This window comes from Cupressus sempervirens, chromosome 5 (genome assembly GCF_028749045.1).
Source record: "Cupressus sempervirens isolate cs-2001-9-10 chromosome 5, ASM2874904v1, whole genome shotgun sequence".
In the NCBI taxonomy this organism is placed as follows: domain Eukaryota; kingdom Viridiplantae; phylum Streptophyta; class Pinopsida; order Cupressales; family Cupressaceae; genus Cupressus; species Cupressus sempervirens.
In genome coordinates this window covers 240,796,756-240,818,843 of record NC_143122.1, presented here as the reverse complement: position 1 = coordinate 240,818,843, position 22,088 = coordinate 240,796,756, and the positions used below count along the sequence as shown (strand labels likewise).

The window sequence follows — 22,088 nt, the reverse complement described above, 5'->3', positions numbered from 1 at the left end:
CTTTTCTTCTTCAGCACCAATCGTCAACAACTATCGATGAATAAGGTGCGATTGGCACAAGGAGTTCTTAGACCCAAACATCACGTGTTCACATGAAAACTAGAGGAATTGCTAATGACTCCTTGCTAATTGTTTGAATATTACCCTTGATAATTCTGAATAATTCCTATACCATTTTGAGTCTTTTGGACCGTGATGTTGATGCTCTATTTACTTTCCATCATACATGTTCCACCTTAAATTCAAAATTTGGCAAACTATAATAACAACGAATATCAATAGTACTTTGGCATGGAAATTCGTTGGGATATGAAATACCGTATTATCTCCTCGTAATCAACAGCAAAAATAGAATTTGTTTAAATCTATCATTGGTTCTAAACTGTTTCCATTCGTACAGCAACCAAATGTGTCATTCAGAACTTTTGTAATATCTGTCATCTTTATAATTTCAAAATTTTGTTTTGTTTTGTGAACAGTCAACCTTCATACGAATGATGTCAATACCACTGTTAGATAAATGGGAAACTACTGAACTCCAAATGTTTGCTGCTACTTGCACATTCGATCTTCATTATGTCTCATCGTCTTACACATTCACTCATATGGTAAATAACCTTCAGCAGGGAAGTTATCTTCTATAGTTAGTCACACACAATTGTCGATAATTATCAGGGCTATCTGCCAACCAACATTTCCTTCATGTGCTTAATTCTACGTCTTCTAACTGGGATTAGATATTCACTCTCTAGATTTCGATAACCATTGACAATGGGAACCCATGTTTAGGCATGATCAATGATTGCTTACCATATTCTGCTTCCAGACTCCAAATATGAACTTCTCTATTCTTAGTTTGTTTGACCACCAAGTGTTATAGCCGTTGCGGTGAGCTTCATATTTGTCGATATAGGGGAGATGGAATTGACATGGGAAGCCCTATGTTATAGAAGGAATCAAGGTGCCAACCCATTAAGGGTATCCCTTGCGTCATGCAGTTGATAATTCCTAAATAACAATCTCTGTGGAGACATGTAAATTGATAGGATTCCAATTTATTTAGAAGCAACAATCCTATATTAAATCTTTGTTGATCCATTTGGATGTTTGTAGATCATGACAACAATCTTATCTCTTACATTCCACTTCGTATTGCTCGGCACCACTTTTATCGTCTCACATTATCTATGATATGAACTCTACAATTCCCATAGACCAAAAAAATCCCTTCAGAAATTCAACCTCCCATCTTAACGTTATTTAATTCTCCATTAAGATAATCACTCTCTTTTCAAGATTCCTACCATGTCAATCAGTGGCATGTGCACTATTCTTATTTTATAATTTTCATACCGTCATTTACAAGTCTAACAACTACAAACTCATTGTACATACATGCAGTCATAGCCAAGTTTTCAATAGTCAATAAAAGGATGGAATTTAAGCTTCCTAACTTCACCTAAACCAATTGATTTCTACATTACAATTCTTTCCACCAATCTGAGATCTCATAACCTCAAACATTCATCCTAGCATCCAGTGATGATAGAATTTTCCCCCTGCTAACATCTGAAAAAGCCTAAAGGTCAACTACAATTATTTCGCAACATTATTGAGGAATGATCACTTGTATAGTTAAAATAGGACAGAGAATGAGAATCTATTATCCTTTTATCTATAAATTCGAGGCAATAGAATGCAATACATTTTGTGTATAACATTGCTTGTATTCTAACATTCTTCCCAAAAGACAAGGAAGAAAACTAAGTTGCTTTGATCTCAAAGTCCTTCAAGTAAATGGTGGAATTGCTGCTCAACTTTATTAATCTGTGCGCAAAAAAACACCAGTTAGAAAAAAAATCAAACCTAGACCATAGATCCATTTCGCTTGCAAATGATAAGTGTCAATGGAGTAATATGAATTTCGATCAAGAATAAAATGTGCTTGCTCCACCTCACCAACAAGCTTCAACGATAGAAGATGCACTTTGATAACCAGAATAACTTTTGTTGACAATAGACAAATGGGACCTTTTGGGTAGAATGAATTAAGCTTATCAACTACAAACCTTAGAGACAATTGATTCTGCCTTTGCTTGTATTAGACAAGCTTGGTGATGAAGAGTGCTTCCCTTAATACCGCAACAAACAATAGAAACAGATAACAACACAAATTGAGAAAACAAAATATGGGCTTCTTATTATCGCCGCAAATGCAAAATTATAGAATTACAATTTGCAAACCAACATGGGCGCCTTCCTTACAACAGTCTGCAAGACAGAGCTGCGACGATCACCCAGAACTGCCCAAGATAACCTACAGGCCTTCCCTATATAGGCACATTTTACTGCCCGAGAAGGTTCTAGACACTAAGCCCTAAACCTTGAGACTGACCAACCTCATATTATAATATTCCGTTACACTTTATTACATAAGATTGACTCAAGACAATTTACAAATTACATTTTTTGATGTGTCGACTTCTGAAGACCATAACTAGCAAACCGTTGACCAAAAGAGCTATTACAAGCCCATTATGGAATCCTCGGCTAGCGATCTACAACAACTAATCGTGAAAGCGTCCATCAACAGAGGTTTTGCCTTGTTTTGAAGCGCCATTTAGGCCTTCATCGCTGGATCTGAAGTTTGGATAGCCAAAATTCATTAACGAAAATCTACAATAACTGCACCAACATACGATATGACAATAAAACTCATCCAATAGGCTAATATGTCAAAAATGAAGCTCCATATGTGAGATTAGAACAATCTGAGCACATAATACCAACTTACTAAAACTAGCAAGCTCTCTCAAATAGCAACTCTGTACAAGAATAGCTCTTATTAAAAACACAAAAACTAGAAAACTAGAAATAGAAATATTTTTGGGTGATGCAAGATTGCCTTTACCTGCATCACTTGGATACCTTTTCAAACTTAAATGTTGTATCTACTGAGTGGCAAGGCTACCATAAGTTTGTAAAACATTTTGTTCTTTCCTCTCGCCTCACATTCGTTCATAAAAAATACGCACCCTTCACAAATAGAGCGCATGTCTGATAATATCTGCATTGAATAAAAATTGCACAAAGTATATAATCTGATGCATAGTGGCGAATAGGAGCTCGTCTCCCTTCTAATGACCTTTCACAGCAGCATTGTTAGTGATTTACTGAGTCTAGATATTATCTGTTAAGTCTCTGAAATCTGAATCTATCTATCATGTCTTTAATCACTTTCTTACATATGCAGCCTTGCTCTAATACCATGTTAAGGAAAGGATCTCTGCAAATGTAATAACACTCTTGATTATTTCTGTGTGTTCAAAATGCAGATTTGATTGTTGAACAAATACTTGTAGAAGAGACATGTCTCGTCATTATAATAATTTATAAATTAATCATCAATTAGACTATTAACATTAATATTTAATATATCTATATATATAATATATATAATAATATATAATATATATAGGTAGATAGATGAGGCTTTGTCTAATTGATGATTAACCAATAACCATAGAAGGATTATCTCTAGGTCAATTCAAGCCAACTAAAGCTACAACAACCATAGGCCCTATTTTGTTCCATAGGCCCTCTCTGTGATGCATCGTATGCCCTTAATGCACTCAAAGATGAATAACAAAGTATGCAAGAATGATCAAATACCAATTACTAAATTGAATTGCCAAAGAGTTCACAAGCTCTGCACATGCAAGAAGAAATTCAAATGCATTAATGATAGTACTTCAGATTATATCAATAGTGTTATGGTAACTCGATGTTGTTGTAGTTATATTAAACAAAGAAGACGAAAGCTCCTTATATAGATTTACAAAGACGATGTTTCTAAAAAGAACAACCATGAACTAAAGACATAAATAGAAACTATCTAATAAACTAAAGACTCACTAAGATGGTCATTAAAGAAACATTATAATATTCTAATACCCTCCCTTAATGGTCATTGTCTAACTAATGTCTTTTGGTCACAAAATCTTCAAAACATTTTGCTGCTGTTGAGACTCTCCCTGGATCTACAAAATGTAAATGACCAAGAAGCCAAATTCCACCCAGAAAAGAACAATGAAATATAACCCTTCTTCCGAAAGCTTTGCAAAAAAAGAGATGAGCTTGCCACAAACTATTCCACTGAGATGAGTCTACCACTACCCCTCCTAGAATCAGCAAAATATTTGACTAGAAACCATCACAAAATATCAAACCTGATGTCGGATTACAAAGTTGTTCTTCCCTAGACATAGAGACAAACATTGAGAACAGCTAGCACAATTTTGAGGAAAAATCAGCAAACCCTCCAAACTTTGCAAATGAGCATGATGCCTCAAAACAAACTACAAAAGCCACGATTTTGAGTTGAAAAATCAAAGAAAACCCAACACAAATTTTGAGGTGAAAAAATGATCAAAATCTGGGACGTGGATAATATGATACCAAACTTCTTTTTTGAGGAAAAATGGTAAAACCCAATAGATAATTTTTGAGAAAAAGTTATAAACCAACAAAGGAATCTCATGCAACTTTGCAAATTACAGAATCAAAAAAAATTCGATGGAAAAATTTATGAAAACACATAAAATGTTTTAAAGGAAACTTAAGAAAACCCATCAGAATTTTTTTAAGAGAAAAATGTGTTTTTCATATTGTGAATATTTGATATTTTGGGGAGTTGATCTCTATCATACTTAAATGTTGGGAATGCTTTATTTAGCTTTGATATGTGTTTTATTATGGGTCTTACATCTTGAGTTACACCTTGCATCTCAATCTTTTATCTAGATTATCAAAAACTGGATTTTGTTGTGGCTTTCCGTCAACTAGTCTCCTCTTAACATAGATCAACTCCAGAGCTGAATGGACACCTAAGCATGGTCTGATGGGTGATCTAGAAGGGAAACAAGGATATCCAATTGGGTCTTCCTCTATTTGTGCTTCTAGAGTCCTCATCTTCCCTAGTTTGGGTCACCAACTCAACCTGAAGTTGAGTTTGAGCCTCTTACAAAGTCACTGACCAACTATGAGCTTTTGGGGACCAAGTGCATGGTTCTCTTGACCAAGTGTGCAGCTCTATGGCCCAACGCACGGCTCTAGCCCCTAAGAGTGCATCTCTGTGGACCAAGTGAGAAGGGTCTCCTACAACTTGATAAAATTAGGGTTTCTTGGTTTCTAGGGTCTCAAGGGTCACCAAAGGTTGTTAAGACCCACTTTTGGTCATGTTTGATTATGTTATTTACAGCATGCATAGTTACCTCTGTCAATCTAGTATTCTCAATCTGATTTCAGCCTCAAGGTAAAAAATAAAATGTAACATTTAAGTGACATATTATTCCAAACTTATGCTTTAAGTTACATTTTATGTTATACCTTTTAGGATGTTTGAGAGTGGTTTCAGCCTCATAGGAGTTACATAAAGCTTCTAGATTTTGAAGGTTTTTAAGAGATTTTAGCTTTAACCAAATTTTAGGTAACAGCACAGTGTCTTTAGCGTGACCTTGCCACGATGTTTTGTGACTTTGAATGAGTACCAAAGGCAAGTATGATCTTAATTTTCGTTTATATTATGTTGATATTAAGTGTAGTGTACTTTGATACCTCCTTATGTGTATCCCTAATAATGGGACTAGGGTTTGGGCTCATCCTATGGACTAGGGTCCCTTAACGTAGACAATGGATGCCTTGACATTGTATGTGTTTGTTAAGCATCCTTGATGATATGACAAGTAGGGCAACTAGGTACCCTAGGTGGGTGGCTTACCATAGGTAGGGCCCAAAGTGGTTGCTAGGAGGATCCTACTAGTGAGTTCTTAATCAAGTGGAAACATATAAAAAACTAACAGGTAAAGGGGGGTTTGGGAACAAACACACTAAACAAGATAATTGTATTGCTTGGTCTGTATACACGTGTTCAAGGCCATGTGTGACCACTAGGAAAAGTACCTAGTGAGAGGGTACCAAGGCCCATAATCAATAGTTAGGTTCCAACAAGAAAAGCGATGCAATGACACTATCAGTATTCTAGAGCTCTAACTCTTGTGATGTGATGATTTGGTACCTTATTTTTGTACCTCTTGGCCCTAAATTTCCTCAGTACATGTTTGGACCTTGATTCTATCTCCTTGGTCAAGCAAGTGGGCTTTTATGATTCCACGTGGTTGGGTGGAAAATATTATCAAGGTAATGTTTGTGGTTTCCTGGATGGCTTTACTTTCAATCCTTGCTTGGTAGTTGTAGAAGATATTTCTATTATATGATGTACTTCAAAATGTTGTAATGCAAATGTACTAAAAGATGATGCTATGTAAATGTAATTTGAAAGAAAAAGCAAAGTACTAGGGAAGAGTTGTTTTAGGAACGTTGAAAGGGAATGATCATTATGTATCAATATGTGTAATGAAAAATTCATATTGAAACCTCCATCTATTTTTGAAAATGTGTTTCAAATATGGAAAGTAATTAGGAAAATGTTAAGTGTTCCTTAATGCTAAAGTTTATTTCTAAGTTGGAAAAAGGATAAACAACTTACATTGAATGTATATATATTTGGAAAGGAAATGAAATATTGAGTGTTTGATTTGACGTTATTTAAAATTGATTATGTTGTAATTCCTAGCGAGGTGCTACTGAATACATTAAAGTCGTCCTAATAGTCTACCCAAAAATCTTCAATGTGCAGGAGGTAACCCACATAGATGTTGTGTATTACTTTGTTCAACCTCCCTCTTAGGTCAAACTAGAGCCTTTACAATTAAAATTTACTCAATTTTAGTCTTTGCAAATCTACATCCACCTCCTTGGCTGCTGCTAGATTGCACATGTAGTCTCCACATGAAAATGGTTACCATGTCACCTTTACTTTCTTGATGTTAAATATGTTATGCACCTCCATGATCTATCTGCATAATTGCAACAAGATGATCCAATCATACAATGTCGCAGGAGGAGATAGGGATACCTTGAGAACTTGGACACACAAATGTAAGTATGATGTCGAAATTGTATGAACCATGACTCCCATGGTTTTTATAAGGGCATGGCATTTTTGGACAACCGAAACCAAAGGTCCCTTGTACAAAGGTTATCTTGTTTTATATGAATGCATCGTTGACCCTGCAGAATATCATAAAAGATATTTCAAACTAAAGTTGGGGATAGTATTCCCATAGGAGGACACCATCCTTAGAATCTCCCATGCATCCATTTGTTTCTAATCCTTCATACTATCAGCATTAGGCTATCAACCAAACTACATAGGTCACATAGAATTTATGAATATGCTTAACTCCTCAAAGTCATTGATCAATATTATCTAAGATCATCTAGGGCCAATCAAATTAGGAGGTAACCTCAACAATACTATAAATAAGGTAATACATCCAGGGAGAATATTCTTTCACATTTGGTTCCCCAAAGATGTGACATAAAGCGATGATCATTCCCTGGATGAGTAGTATGAACTCTATCCTGGCAATGGTGGCAACCAACTTAGATCCATAGGCTGCCACCATGAACCCTAATACCTCAACCAAAACCAAGAAGAGCCAAATACTCAAAGCTTGTGATTAGGGCACGAACATGAACACAAGAACCGTAAGTTCAAAGGCCCCGAAGAACTCAAAAGAAATCCCCCTTTATTAACCCCATTACAAGAAAAACGGAAAAACAAAAGGAAAGATTCAAATGCTCAAAGGGAAAAAGAGAAAACCCAACAAAATTACCAAGGAAAAACCAGAGAAAGGCCTACCTAAAAAGCAATCATGAGTTCTTGCAAACGAACTTCTCAGTTGCACAAAGAAAACAACAAATTCGTTCACAAATTGATAAAGCACAAACCACGAATTGAAATCCTAGAGGAGCTCTAAAGGCAACTTTGAATCGTTGAGCAGTGAAAATGACAGCTGACAGGCCTTTAAAAAGCGACCTTTAAAGGTAAGTACCACTTGACACCATTTTAGCTTTACACACATCTGGGTTATGGGTCTAGAGGCATTTGGATCCTATAATATCGTGTGGGAATTATGAAAACAATCGTCTGAGGACCGGTCCCTTGGTAAGAGAGGGTAGAACTTCAAGGACCCAGTCCCTAGAGTGAGGCAAAGCAAAGAATAAGTCCCAAGGCAGAGAGAAAAACAACCAAAACCAAAACAAAACCAACAAGCAAAGGGGACCCGACATTTTACCAAGTAGAATGTGGGGATTGGTATGCAGGGTATGGTAGGTTGTAGAGCGCTTCAAGAGGTTTTCAAAAAGTGACTATAATACCTAATTAGGTCCACGGTTCACAAGATATGGCCTCTCAATGTTGTGCTACATTAGGAGAAAAAGTAAAATCCCTTCAAAAACTCCAATAAGTGCCAAAACCCATTTCGAGAATATTCTCAACATGTTCCAATATAGGAGAAAATAAAATAAAGTTGCTTGAACTCATAAGTACAAATTTTGAGAACCCTCTAGGGCAGTTAAAAACTTCCAAATATAAAGAAGACAAATAGGAGTTACTAGGGGAGTTCTAAAAGTACATATGGTACCTCTGGCATGTTATATTTATGAATATTGTAATGTCATTTTATTGAACATAATAGAAAGCGAGTGTTTCTCTTCTTGCTGTTGTCTTGTTCTTTCCATTTTCTGCTTGTTTCTCTATTGTGTTGTGTGTGTGTTTGGGTCAGTAAGAGGAGTACCCTTCATGAGACAGGTTGCTTGTTTCACAACTACACATGACCATGTGGTTTGCTACATTGGCAATTCTTCCAACAAAATCATGAATTCTTGTGGCAGCGAAGGATTTATTAACATTCTTTTCCTGAAATCATGGTTTTAACATTTTACATATTTTCAGTGATGTGACTTCGATGGCTTGTTTTTGCAACTCTTTGAACATTTTTTTGAAAAAATCATGTTGTTTGATGGATAGCTAGAGTTTTGACCATTGTTTTTCAAAAATTCTGGTGTTTTTCAATTATATTTTGAAGTTTTGTTCAGAATTTTAAGTAATTTTTATTGCAGATATTTTCTGATTTTTTGATAAAATCAAGGATTTTACCTAGCTGCTGGGGGTTTTGTTAATTTTTTTCCTAAAGATCTTCAAAGTCTTCTTTTCGAGTTACTTGTTTTCCATGTTTTTGGAGTGTATTAGAGATGGCTTCTTTGATCAACATCATGTTGGACCACACCCAAAAGTTCCCTAGCAAAAATTATAATACCTACAAAAAGAGGATGCACACTATTTTGTTTTGTACGGTGGCCAAGGGTATATTAACATTTTTTTCCTGAAAATCATGGTTTTTAACATATTTTCAGTGATATGGGTTTGACGGCTTTCTTTTTGTAAATTTTTGAACATTGTTTTGACAAAATCATGTTCTTTAATGGAGGGCTAGAGTTTTGACCTTTTTTTTCAGAAAAACCTGGTGTTTTCCAATCACATTTTGAAGTTTTTCTTCAGAATTTTAAGTAATTTTTACTGCAGATATTTTCTGATTTTTTGATAAAATCAGGGATCTTACCTTGCTGTTGGGCTTTTGGTAATTTTTTCCTACAAATCTTCATAGACTTCCTTTTGAGTTTTTTGGTTTCCATGTTTTTGGAGTGTATTAGGGATGGCTTCTTTGATCAACATCATGCTGGAACGCAACCAAAAGTTCCCAAGCAAAAATTATAATATGTAGAAAAAGAGGATGCTCACTATTCTTTTTAGTATGGCGGCCAATGGTTTATTAATTTTTATTATTTTTGAAAATCATGATTTTTTTAATAATTTTCAGTGATGGGGGTTCGACGGTTTGTTTTTTTAACTTTTTGAGAAAATTTTCAACAAAATCATGTTGTTTGATGGATGGCTAGAGTTTTGACCATTTTTTTCAGAACACCTTGGTGTTTTTCAATCCTTTTTTAAAGTTTTATTTCCAAATTTTAAGTAATTCTTATTGCAGATACTTTCAATTTTTTATATAAAAACTGGGGATTTTACCTTGCTGTTGGGGTTTTGATAAACTTTGTCCTAAAAATCTTCAAAGTCTTCTTTTTGGGTTTCTCCTTTTCCGTGTTTTTGAAGTATATTAGGGATGGCTTCTTTGTCCAAGATAATGTTGGAAGGCAACCAAAAGTTCCCTAGCAAAAATTATAATACCTAGAAAAGGAGGATGATCACTATTTTTGAGTATTAGTGCTTTTATCAGATTGTCCTTGGTACTAACACTCAACCAATAGTTGCGAGTAAAGACCAGAGCAAGTGCGATGAGTATAGTTGTGAAGTAGTTATGCTCATTAAGTTATCTGTCACAAATGAAATGCTCCAAGAGATTCATTCAAGCAAGTCTTCTACAAAAGTTTGGAAACGCCAATGAGATTGGTAAAAGGCATCAAATAAAAGCAAGGCATTCTTCTTGAAGAACATGCTCTCAATCATGGTGGATGAGAGTGTATCTTTGCAATATTGATGAAAATTAAAGACATACGTTATTAGTTAGCTGCTATTGGTCACATGATGGGAGAAGAAGACATGGTAGTCATAATGCTAAAAGTTTACCACAGGCTTACAAAAATATCAAAGAAACACTCAACATCACATCTACCAATGTTGCTCTAAATTACAAAGACATACACAACAAACTATTGTAGAAGAACAAACAGAAACAGCAGTTTGGTAGCAACAGTCATTCACTGAGTGCAAAACCAAGGAACATAGACAAGTGGGCTCAAAAGAAATGTCAGGGATAGAATAAAGACAATTCTAGAATTTTACAGTCTAGCACTCGACATTATTGTGACAAACTTAATCACACGAAGAGGTTCTGCAAAAGGAGATTGGCTGATCAACTATCCGACCAATGAGGGTCTCTACCATAGACTCATGTCACAGAATATTCTGAGCAAAAGGATCTGGCCTTCTAGCTTGTTGATCAGCAAATCATTTTAAGTTTTTGGGTTTGGCTTACTTTCGCTAACAGATTGACCTTCAAGGGAGGGTATTAAAAAATTATTTTAATATTTAGTTATAATGGCCTATTAGGTCATATGCATCAGGACAGACTTCAGGAACACTCCTTATTCTCTTAGTTGTCTTCTGCTTTTATCATTTGTAGATCTAATCTAATCCAATAATTATCTTGTAATCTTTTATTTAAGCGGAATTTTGCTTCTTTGTTAGTAATACTATTGAATATCTTTGCAATTAACTGTGGAAGTCCACAAAATAAATAATATATAGGCAATGATCACAGATGTAACTGGGATTGTATCTCTGAACTGGGGACGAAAGTGTAAAACTATCCAACATAATCGTTAATAATGAAAACTTGCAATGATCTTACCATGGTAAATGTAATAGAGTGAAACGCAATGCAGTTTGAAGAGTAAGAGCAGCCAACCCAAATGCATGACTTAGTACATATGGCCAAAGTTGCAAGAAAAAAAGACCAGAAACAACATGACATTTTTCTCTCCATTATTTACAATGGAAAAGTAACAACTACCAAGTTCGATGTAAAAACTCACACAAACTTGTATTATGCTAGTGATTTCCCATCGGAAACCATTATCAAGGCAAAACTCAGCTTGTAAAAATATTTCCATGATCAAATATCAAAACAAGCAATTATAGGAGCACAAAAAAATGAATGGAAATGCATTACAGGACTGAAACAATCAATGATAAAATAAACTGTGATATAATTTGAACTTCAAATTCCAATTATATAGGACAAATGCATAGATATGAAAGAGTTGTTACCTCATTTTGAAAAAGATTTTCCTTTTGTAACCTGATGGTACATTGAGAAGCTCTCTTGTCATTTTTAAGCCTCTTGCCTTCACCATGGGTTCCAAATTCTGAGTTGTTCACAGTAGATTTTGACAGGTGTGCATTATGATTGTAATCTTCTTCATCTGAATCAGAAATTACAACCAGTTGACGAGGCCTCTTCCCCATCATTCAAGTCCATAGGATTTTAACTGCTTTTATGTAATTATTTCCCACCAGCAATACATTGGAAGACAACAATTGTACCAAAAAGCAAATAAAACAACTGAAAACTTAGCGTTTATTCACCTCATATCAGGTGTTATTTCCATGGTCCAAAGATAGGACTATTCTGTAGTTCACAATCTGTTATTGTGAGAACCTAGGCCTGTAGGTCAGATAGTAAACTTATTGTGAATTTTCCATCATGTCACTGAATATAAAACATGAAATCTAAAAAATGCATACCAACACCCAATATTCAATAAACTAATAGCGTTTTTTTTTAATGATTAAAGATCAAATAGTGAACTTTAGCATCCTTACATGCTTGCAATAGATTTTTAAAAGTCAGAAAATCAAACAAGTATATTTACAGGCAGATGGTGGCACAAAGGCATTTAGAAACATAAAAATATTATGGTATATTTCAACCTAACATTAGTGTCATATATTATCGGGCACCTGTAGATATGTGCATCAAGAAAACACAACCAAGCGAAGAATAGAATTTAGACCATGGGCCTGCCATAGTAGGATAATAGAAATTCAACAATTATACTCAAGGTATGTGATTTCTAGTACACAGATATATTACTCTATCATTCCATTAGCTTGTATTATTTTTCTTTGGAAATACTCGATCAGCAACTTTGAATGTCCACAATCCACAATTCAGATGTTATAACATTCTCAAAGGATGTGTATTGTGTCTCTTCCCATCACTCCTCTTTATTAATCACAATAATATTTACTAAACAATCATTGTATAATCCTAATCACCACCACTGTAATGCTACCTATATGTTTTCAGTATTAACACCCCTACTGGTCATGTGTAATATATTTGCTTCCGTTGGATATCTTTTTATTTCCATCACTGTGTAGCCTTATTTCCCAAACTGCAGGCATTGCATACTTATGTCTTGTTCTTATTGTTCCCACCTGTATATTTCTCCCGATAATCTCTCCTTTACTTCTATATCACACTTGTATGTTTCCCAGGTCTTGGTTGCAGGTTGCGACCCTAAGTCCTTATCAACTTTCCTTATCAACTTTCATGATTGCGGAAAAGTTGATTAGAATGGTTGATTTATTATTTTTGACTTATTACAATTATCATTTATTATTGTCGACTATTATTGAAGTCGATTACTTAAAGATTATATGGTTAATTAATACTATTAATATGGATAATATTGGCGATATGAATAATATATTAATTATTAAATTAATTCCACTCATTAGCTAAATATATATATTGGTAAATATTATTAATATTGATTAATCCTGATATCAATTATATATTGATGAATAGATTGTTGATTATTGATACTATATCACATTATATTGACTAATTCATTATATTAATAGTAATATTGATTATTTTCATTATTATTGATTTTATATTGGTTAATATATATTAATTAATTGATTATTATTAAATCTTTTTCCAAAAAGGGAATATCACAATTCCACCCTCCCATGAGGATTATCATCCTCTCCATTACCTTATTTGTACCCCTACTTGGCAAGGTTGACCACTACACTATAGCTGGGATTTGGAGGGGACTAAGTATGTTGGAAATTATCACCAGCAGGTCGACCTAAAGCCATGGATGAAATTATTCAAATAAATATTTTCATTGGCCAATTTCTTGCAAGAGGATGCTTGAGCACTTCCAGTGAGAAGGAGATTCAATTCAAATTATCAAAGTATAAATCCAAGGCAAGATTAAGATGGAATTCAAGAAAGTGAGAAGGATCCAACCACGTGAAGACATCATCAAGAAGTTATTAGATGCATCAAGTTTGCAAGTGCAAGTTCAAGTCAAGGCAATAAGAAAATTTCCAAAAGATGAAAAGTATTCGAGGAGATGAAGCAATATGGGAATATGCCATCATGTTGGAGAGCTTGACAATGTTGAGTCTCAAGAGATATTTTCTCTTCATCAAAAGATTGATCAAGTCTACAAGTTAAGGAGGATGAGGTGGTACCTAGTTGTCTTTTCCAGTCAAAAAAATCCAATTTCAAGCACACTCAATCAAACTATGCCAAGTGTACAATTTTTTCATTAGCTATCACAATCATTGTAATTTTTTTACTGGCCCACAAGGTGGTGTCTTCATGTAATTGGTTGATAGGGTGATAACCCTAATTAGGGTTTGTAGGGATTAATCTCAATCCTTGATTTTGAATCAATATTGGCCCTTCATTGTAATTGAACAATTATTAAAGGCCAAGGCCTTCTCTATGGTTGGAGATTGTAGAAGCATTAAACTAGAAAGCTGGATTAGAATAGGCTAGCTAAGGGAGAGACTTGATCAAGTTGTTACTATAATCCTTATCAGGGTGATTAATTATTCATCGAGGATTTTCATGGTGAATTACTTAATGTTGCTTTGAAGTGTAGCTCAGTTTCCTCAATCTTTCACTTGGAGTAGATTTCATTTCAGGTTAAAGTAGTTTAGCTGAATGAAAGTGACTGTGAATGTTTACTTGGTTGACTCAAACACAACCGGTCCACTAGCCTCTTATTGATTGTGAATGTGCCTTGTGTGGTTAGCTGATGATTGAAAGCACTTAACTTCAATTGATACTCAATCTTTAGTTTGCATCCATTTGATGGGATTGAAGAGTATTGATGCGGAAACCATTTGAGTATTCCTTAGAAGCTTATTAGATAGGTGGAGTTGTTGACAAGATTGCATTTAGCAGAGTCCAAGTTCATCCATACTTCCTTCCATTCCTAGTTAAAAGTAGTAGTAGAAATTCAGTTTAAATTTAAGTTGGAGTGGGAAGTTGGAAAATCAAACAATATTTTCATTGCACACTGTGAAGCTGAATCTTTAGAAGTACAAGCAGATGATATCCAATTAATGAATACCATAGGCCCCTAAGTGATTACTAATAAATCACATTATTTCAAGTGGGTGATTATCCATAGATAGAAGGAAGGTTGAAGACATTTCATGATTCTACATTGCAAGCTTAGCATGAGAAGTGACCTAATTCAAGAGAGGATTGAGTATTTAGTGTTTCATCTTGGAATACTAGGTGTTTGATTCTGCATATTGTAGTGGAACAAAGCTCACATCAAGAGAACCAAACTCGTACTTCCATGTCACAATCATCGTGATGCCCATAGACATCTCATGACAGTGATGTCATTTCAGTTCTAATTGAACTTGCATGGAGGAATTAAAAAATATGAAAAACAACTTTGTGATGTTGACTCAAGCCACTGAACTGTGTTTTAGGCTAAAATCTCATTGTGACTAGGGCCACACTTTTCCTTTCCAAAAGAACTTGATGCCTACTTCATATTCACCCTTGACTAGTGAAATACTTCCTATCTGCTCATATAAATGGAGTTGGTTGCCTCTAGGTTTCAATGACCAATTGGAACCATAAAACAATTTTGAAAGCTCTTTAAAGATGCTACTAATATGAATATTGTGCCCATATGAATGTCAATCAACCGCCATGCATACACCACATTACAAGAATCTGAGAAAGACTTCTAACCAAATAGTTTGTCAAAGAATCTAAAACATACTTCTTCCCATGACCCATTTGCACGAATGATAAGGACTGCTCCCTTTAGATGGGGTTCTTCCCTATGCAACTCGACTTTACAGAGAGAGGTAACAGCAGTGTGAAACCTTCCAGCATCACTGCATGAGGAACAACATTTTCCAGTGCAGTAACCCTATTGTGCATGAACAACTTCTTCCTCCTTTATTTGAATTGCATCTACTTCTTGTCTGGACAGCCCCTTATAATCACATCGATGAAATTCAGGTTGAAGTTTCCCACATTCTTTTGTGTCTATGTCCACTCATATTGCAGTGACTGCAATAGATATTTCAAATGTTCCTAGGCAACATCTGTACTATCCACTTTTGTAATTGCCCTAGTTTTTGCCCTATATCACAAGTTCAAAGTAGAACAAGAAGTAGAATAGAATCATGTACCTGGTTGAGATCCTACAATTTATTAGGATATCATTGGAGCATAATCCACAAAGAGAATTTTCCTTAATGACATTGAAAGTATAGTTCATTTCAACTAGGGTTGGGAACATTAATTTAAGCATAAGATATAATTAATTTATCGATGGAATTCAACCATAGGAGAGCTAGGATAAGGAGCATAATATGGTGCCTTAAACAATTCTCTCCCTAGACCCAAGAGAAAATGTCATACCTCTTGGCCATCAAGTGGCCCTTTGACATATATATGAGGGGATGTGTCTAGTGAGGCATTGTAATGTCCCCACTTTAGCAGTTAAATTAATTTTTTATAAAGTCATTAAATAAATTATAAATTTAAAAGGTGACTTTATATTTAATTAATTATTGTATTACAAGGGAGAAGCTTCTAGAGTGTGTATTAATTATTGGAAAGGGGGAAGCCTCTAGTAATTTAATTTTTTAGAAGCACAATTAATTATTGTATTGCAAGGGAGGAGTTTCTAGAGAGTGCATTAATTATTGGAAGGGGGAAGCTTCTAGTACTTGCAATTAATTAATATTTGATTTCCTTCTAGAAGGGTGTAGGAAAAGTATAAATAGAGGTGGGAGAGTCATTTTAGCATCGGATGATTGTGAATTGCATTTGATAAGAGCTTGGATGTGTGAGTCACATATCTTTCTTGGCATTAGAGGACATTAATCCTCTCTTGTAACATTCTAGACGTCATTCCCGTGGGGTTTGGCCTTTGGAATACATTGCTATGTCCTTGATTTTATCATTGTGAGAACTAATATTATTTCAGCAGTGGTTCAGTCTTCAATTTGCATAAATTTCTTCTTGCTCATGTTGTGTGGATTGAAACCTATGCAAAGACATTTAAATTGCTTTCAGCAATTGGTTTAGTTCTTGGGCATTTCCAGGGTGCCCATTACAGTGGTATCAGAGCTTGCTTACAAAGTGTTTCACGAAGTTATAACCGGTAGGTGCCCATTACAGTGGTATCAGAGCTTGCTTGCAAAGTGTTTCATGAAGTTATAACCGCTAGGTGCCCATTACAGTGGTATCAGAGCTATAAGTCCTGCCATCCTGCAAAGATCTTCAGCATCTATGTTTGAGCATGTGACAAGGGCTTTATAATTTCCACAATACCAGAGCAAGACAAAGTAGGAGTTCAAACTTGCAGAACGAACAAGGTAATTCATCTGTGCAGAGGGACATACAATCCAATCATACAAATACACAAGAGATATTCTTTGAACAAGACAGCAGTATAGGTGACCAAGATGATAAGAATACCGGTCCAGATCAGGAAAATATAATGTTTAGGTTACTGGATACATTTCAAGAGCAGAATAGGCAAATGAATATGATGTTGCAGCTTATGGCTAGACAGATGGGCATCAATATTGATGATTTGTATGTTGCTCCAGTGCAAGAGGTAGTTGATTCCTCAGGTGGGATCGAGACAAGTATAGAGCCACCCAGCTCTGATGTTGGTGATGTGGACATTTCAGTGGAGTCAGTAGATGTGGGTTTACGCTCTAGTATTATTGATTCACAATCTAGTGTTGAGTCGTGTGCAGAGTCAGGAGTCCACATATGAAGCTTTGTCAGGAGATGGTGATACAGTAATAGTGGGATTAGGAGAATGTGAGGAGGTTGTCATATCAGCAGCCACTTCTGTGTTAGTTGAAACATCCGATGAGGAGTTTAGCAGTATGCATGCAGTGGTTGATGTGTGTTCTAATGATGGCGCACATGTCGATTATGAGTTTTCATCAACTATAGATTTGGTTAAGTTTTCTGTTGCAGCAGTTAGTGTTGTTCCTATGTCCACATATTTCGATGCGGCTACACCTATTGTTGATACAATTAACATGAGTGCATATGGTTCGCTTGTCGTTACATCTTCTTCAATGCATGTTGGTGATGATGGCGATTCCAGTCCAATATATATTATGTGGGTGGATACAAAGAAGAAACGGTTACAAAGATCTTTTACGGAGTTACCTTCTGGTGACATTCTGACTTCTACATCTTCAATACCAGTTTTGGGTGCTAGGCTGGAGGACATATGGTTGGTCCTGATGATGCTGGTTTGCAGTTGGTTTAATGTCCACAGGGATGTTACATACTACTTCAATTGGAATCCAGGTGGAGGTTGGAGTTCATTGTGTTATTGGATTGCTTGAGGACAAGCAATTTCAAGGAGGGCAAACTGTAATGTTCCCACTTTAGCAATTAAATTAATTTCTTATAAAGTCATTAAATAAATTAAAAATTAAAAGGTGACTTTATATTTAATTAATTATTGTATTACAAGGGAGAAGCTTCTAGAGTGTGTATTAATTATTGGAAAGGGGGAGCCTCTAGTAATTTAATTTTCTAGAAGCACAATTAATTATTGTATTGCAAGGGAAGAGTTTCTAGAGAGTGCATTAATTATTGGAAGGGGGAAGCTTCTAGTACTTGCAATTAATTAATATTTGATTTCCTTCTAGAAGGGTGTAGGAAAAGTATAAATAGAGGTGGGAGAGTCATTTTAGCATCGGATGATTGTGAATTACATTTGATAAGAGCTTGGATGTGTAAGTCATATATCTTTCTTGGCATTAGAGGACGTTCATCCTCTCTTGTAACATTCTAGACGTCATTCCCGTGGGGTTTGGCCTTTGGAATACATTGGTATGTCCTTGATTTTATCATTGTGAGAACTAATATTATTTCAGCAACGGTTCAGTCTTCAATTTGCATAAATTCCTTCTTGCTCATGTTGTGTGGATTGAAACCTATGCAAAGACATTTAAATCGCTTTAAGCAATTGGTTTTAGTTCTTGGGCATTTCCAGGGTGCCCATTAATTTAAGCATAAGATATAATTAATTTATCAATGGAATTCAACCATAGGAGAGCTAGGATAAGGAGCATAATATGGTGCCTTAAACAATTCTCTCCCTAGAACCAAGAGCAAATGTCATACCTCTTGGCCATCAAGTGGCCCTTTGACATATATATGAGGGGATGTGTCTAGTGAGGCATCCCATACCTAGTTGAGATCTTGCAATATGTTAGGATATCATTGGAACATAATCTACAAAGTAGATCTTCCTTATTAAAGACATTAAAAGCAAAGTTCATTTCAACAATGGTTGGAAGCATTAATTTAAGCATAAGATATATTTAATTTATTGATGGAATTCAACCATAGGAGAGCTAGGACAAGGAGAATATTAGTGTGCCTTAAACAATTCTCTACCCTAGGCTCAAGAGAAAATGTCATCCCTCTTGGGCATCAAGTGGCGCTGACATCCATATGAGGCGATGTATCTAGTGAGGATTCCCATAACCATTCTCATTTTCCATTGCCGCCCTTATCCTCCTCCTCGTGATTAGGGTTCCTTAACATAATGCTCAACCAGGGTAAGGGTTTGAGGAAACTACAATAGGGTGGTTGTCCTTCCCTTCTAAGCCCAAAGGCAAGGAAATCCTTGCACCCCCTTGGCCTCATGAGACAATCTGTCGTCACTATGAGGTAAATGGTTAGAAGAGGACCTCGTAACAATTTCTCCCTCCTTGTATTCCCTTATTATCCCTACCACGATTGATTGACTACAGCAAACATATAAGAGCCACCCTATTGCATGTATTCTTCAAATAAAAGATCACATAATAATACTATCGTATTCACATGCATTATTGGGTTGGGTAGTTAATTGATACATTATGTATTAATTGATTAATCTCTGCCTTATTCTAACAGCTTTGCTAACAATGTAAATCACTGGTCTCAATGGATTGTTGTAGGATAGATTAATGGGTGGATCAACTCCTTAATGCTAATGCTGTTTGTAAGAGATGTGAAAATCGTGCGTTCTTATAAATAAGACAATTTTCCGCCATTTGATGCAAGGTTAGTTTTTATTAGTCAGGGGCATTACAACATCTATTTCCTTAGCCTTCATGTGATTACAAGAGAGGATTTCTTAACTTGCAATCTTTTTACTTTTTACATAATACCATTATCTTTGACTTAGAAAGTGGTGTGAGAAGTAACCACACAGTTAAATCCTTATAACAATATCACAATTTGACTTGCTGTGGAAAATATCTCCTACTTATCAATTGATGAGCTCAAGGGGCTTTCTAATGAATTGTTTATAAGCCACAACACTTGGTGAAGGTTTTGCAAATGGGGTTGCAAGTAGAGTGGGTTTAACCATGGAGGAAACTCCATAGTTAAGCACGCTCAAGTTGGAGTAGTACTGGGATGGGTGACCTCTCAAGAAGTTCCGGTGCTTCACCTCTGCGAGCATCACCTAGATCCAATGGGTGCTAGGTGTTTCATTTATTCTCATGAAAGATGGAATCATGTGAATCACTACTAATGAAACATGGGTCAATGGGTTTGACTTAAAAACTACACAGTTAAATACTGATAGCAATATCACAATTTGACTTGCTCTGGAAAATATCTCCTACTTATCAGTAACTTGTTTTTTGCTTGAAGAGCTTGAGATAATAGTTACTCATTCCACAAGATGAAAATGGATCTGGATAGATATAACATCATGTCTCATTTTACAATAGAAATATGCAATAGATGACTTGTCTCTTGCATGACTTCTTGGCCTGCCCTCATTCTTGATTCCAAAAGTTTGATTAATGGCCATTCTCTGCCTTCTCCCTTGGGCTGTTTGCTTATTTTAGGAGATTATTTCAACTCTCCTCTGATGCTTTTGTCATGATGTAAAGTTAAGATCTCTTTGTAGTTACTTTGCATTTTCTCTTGTAGTTATGGAGTAGTGATGTTGCTTTCTACTCCTTAGTCGAGTTATTCTGTACAAGATTGCCTTTTTTCGACTATTTAGAACTTCCTTTCTTCAATCTTTACCACCTATGTATCCTAATCCTATTAAGTCATTTCCTCAACCTCCACGGAGTTTCTCATTCTTGGCTATTAGCATTGACTTCAAGTGACATAATCCAATACAGATTCATTGAAAGTCTCCGCCCCATTAGAGCTTAAATCAATTTACTCGTAAGGAGACTAAATATTCATGAACTCCGAAAAGTCCTCAAAATTGGTGTTGTTTTCGCAAAGCCCTGAATTGGTGTATTAGTGTGGAATAGCATGAACAAGAGGATTGAGGCATGTTCAAATCCCATATTGACACATTCTATGTCAAGCAAGCTTAAATAATTACAATATAACTGAAAAAAAAAGGTGCCTCACCTAAACATTTTATTGTGAATTTACATTTACAAAAGAGAATTACCCATTACCCTCGTAGAAAACGCCGGACAGTAAACGTAAGAGCGTGACCTCTTCCTTTAAAAAAAATTAAAGTCGGCGGAAAAGTACATGCATGTGGATTTTCCCAACATAGACAGCATGCATGTCAGATAATGCAAATTGAAGTTATGATGTTTCTTTGAGCCAAATAAATCACGCACAAAGCAAAAACTGTGTTGTAGAATATTCTCAGAAAATTAAAAGGGCATTTAGACGACGTGCAAAGGCGCATTACAGCAATTAAACTGAATGGCAGGCTACCATTGTAGAGAATTGAAAATAATCTGGACACCGGTATATTCATAACCAAATTCATAAGAATTCAGCGATAGAAAAATGAATGGAGGCATTTTAGATATTAAACAAGCTAATGATTCTTATATTGCAGAATTCTTTCAGTAAAGTGTGCAAAGAATGAAAACCTGGCAAAAATAACATCATATTAGACTGCAGTAGCCGCGGGGTTCTTACCATGGAAAAAGCGAAGTTGAAGGGTTCGGGATCATATATCTGACGTCCGTAACGCCGATTTGTTCAATAAAATTCTTCGATTTAGACTGCTGGTCGTTTTTCCCGGATAGTCGACCGTTGTGAGTAAATTTCGGTACATAGTAGTGTATCAAATGAAAGGAATGACTTTAATAACGTCCATCAAATGTAATACCTTACTCCACCGAATAAATTTATTGAAATTTCTGTTTTTTTGGATTTTTAATTGTGGAGTCTATTTCAAAAGTTTGATGTTCTCTTTATTCTTCAAAATATGGTAATTAGGTCTTAGAATTTGATACAAATATTATTATTATTATTATATGGTGTATATTTAAAGATGCATGT

The 22,088-nt window shown here is 35.4% G+C and overlaps 1 protein-coding gene across 6 annotated transcripts in view; it reads right to left on the bottom strand.

The window, feature by feature from the left end:
* The window catches only part of ATRAD17 (RADIATION SENSITIVE 17), a 135,145-nt gene extending 113,281 nt beyond the window's left edge, over positions 1–21,864 (bottom strand). For 2 of the 6 annotated variants that reach the window (XM_089829452.1, XM_089829456.1), the window contains exons 1-3: positions 21,723–21,864; positions 12,071–12,149; positions 11,753–11,973 (exon numbers count right to left, since the gene is read on the bottom strand). In XM_089829452.1, the coding sequence (XP_089685578.1) occupies positions 11,753–11,953 (201 nt within the window). In that variant the 5' untranslated portion in view covers positions 11,954–11,973; positions 12,071–12,149; positions 21,723–21,864. Of the gene's footprint in view, positions 1–11,752; positions 12,150–21,673 lie in introns of all 6 variants that reach the window. The other 4 variants (XM_089829453.1, XM_089829457.1, XM_089829454.1 and 1 more) reach the window with 4 other exon arrangements.
* Between the last annotated feature and the right edge of the window lie 224 nt (positions 21,865–22,088).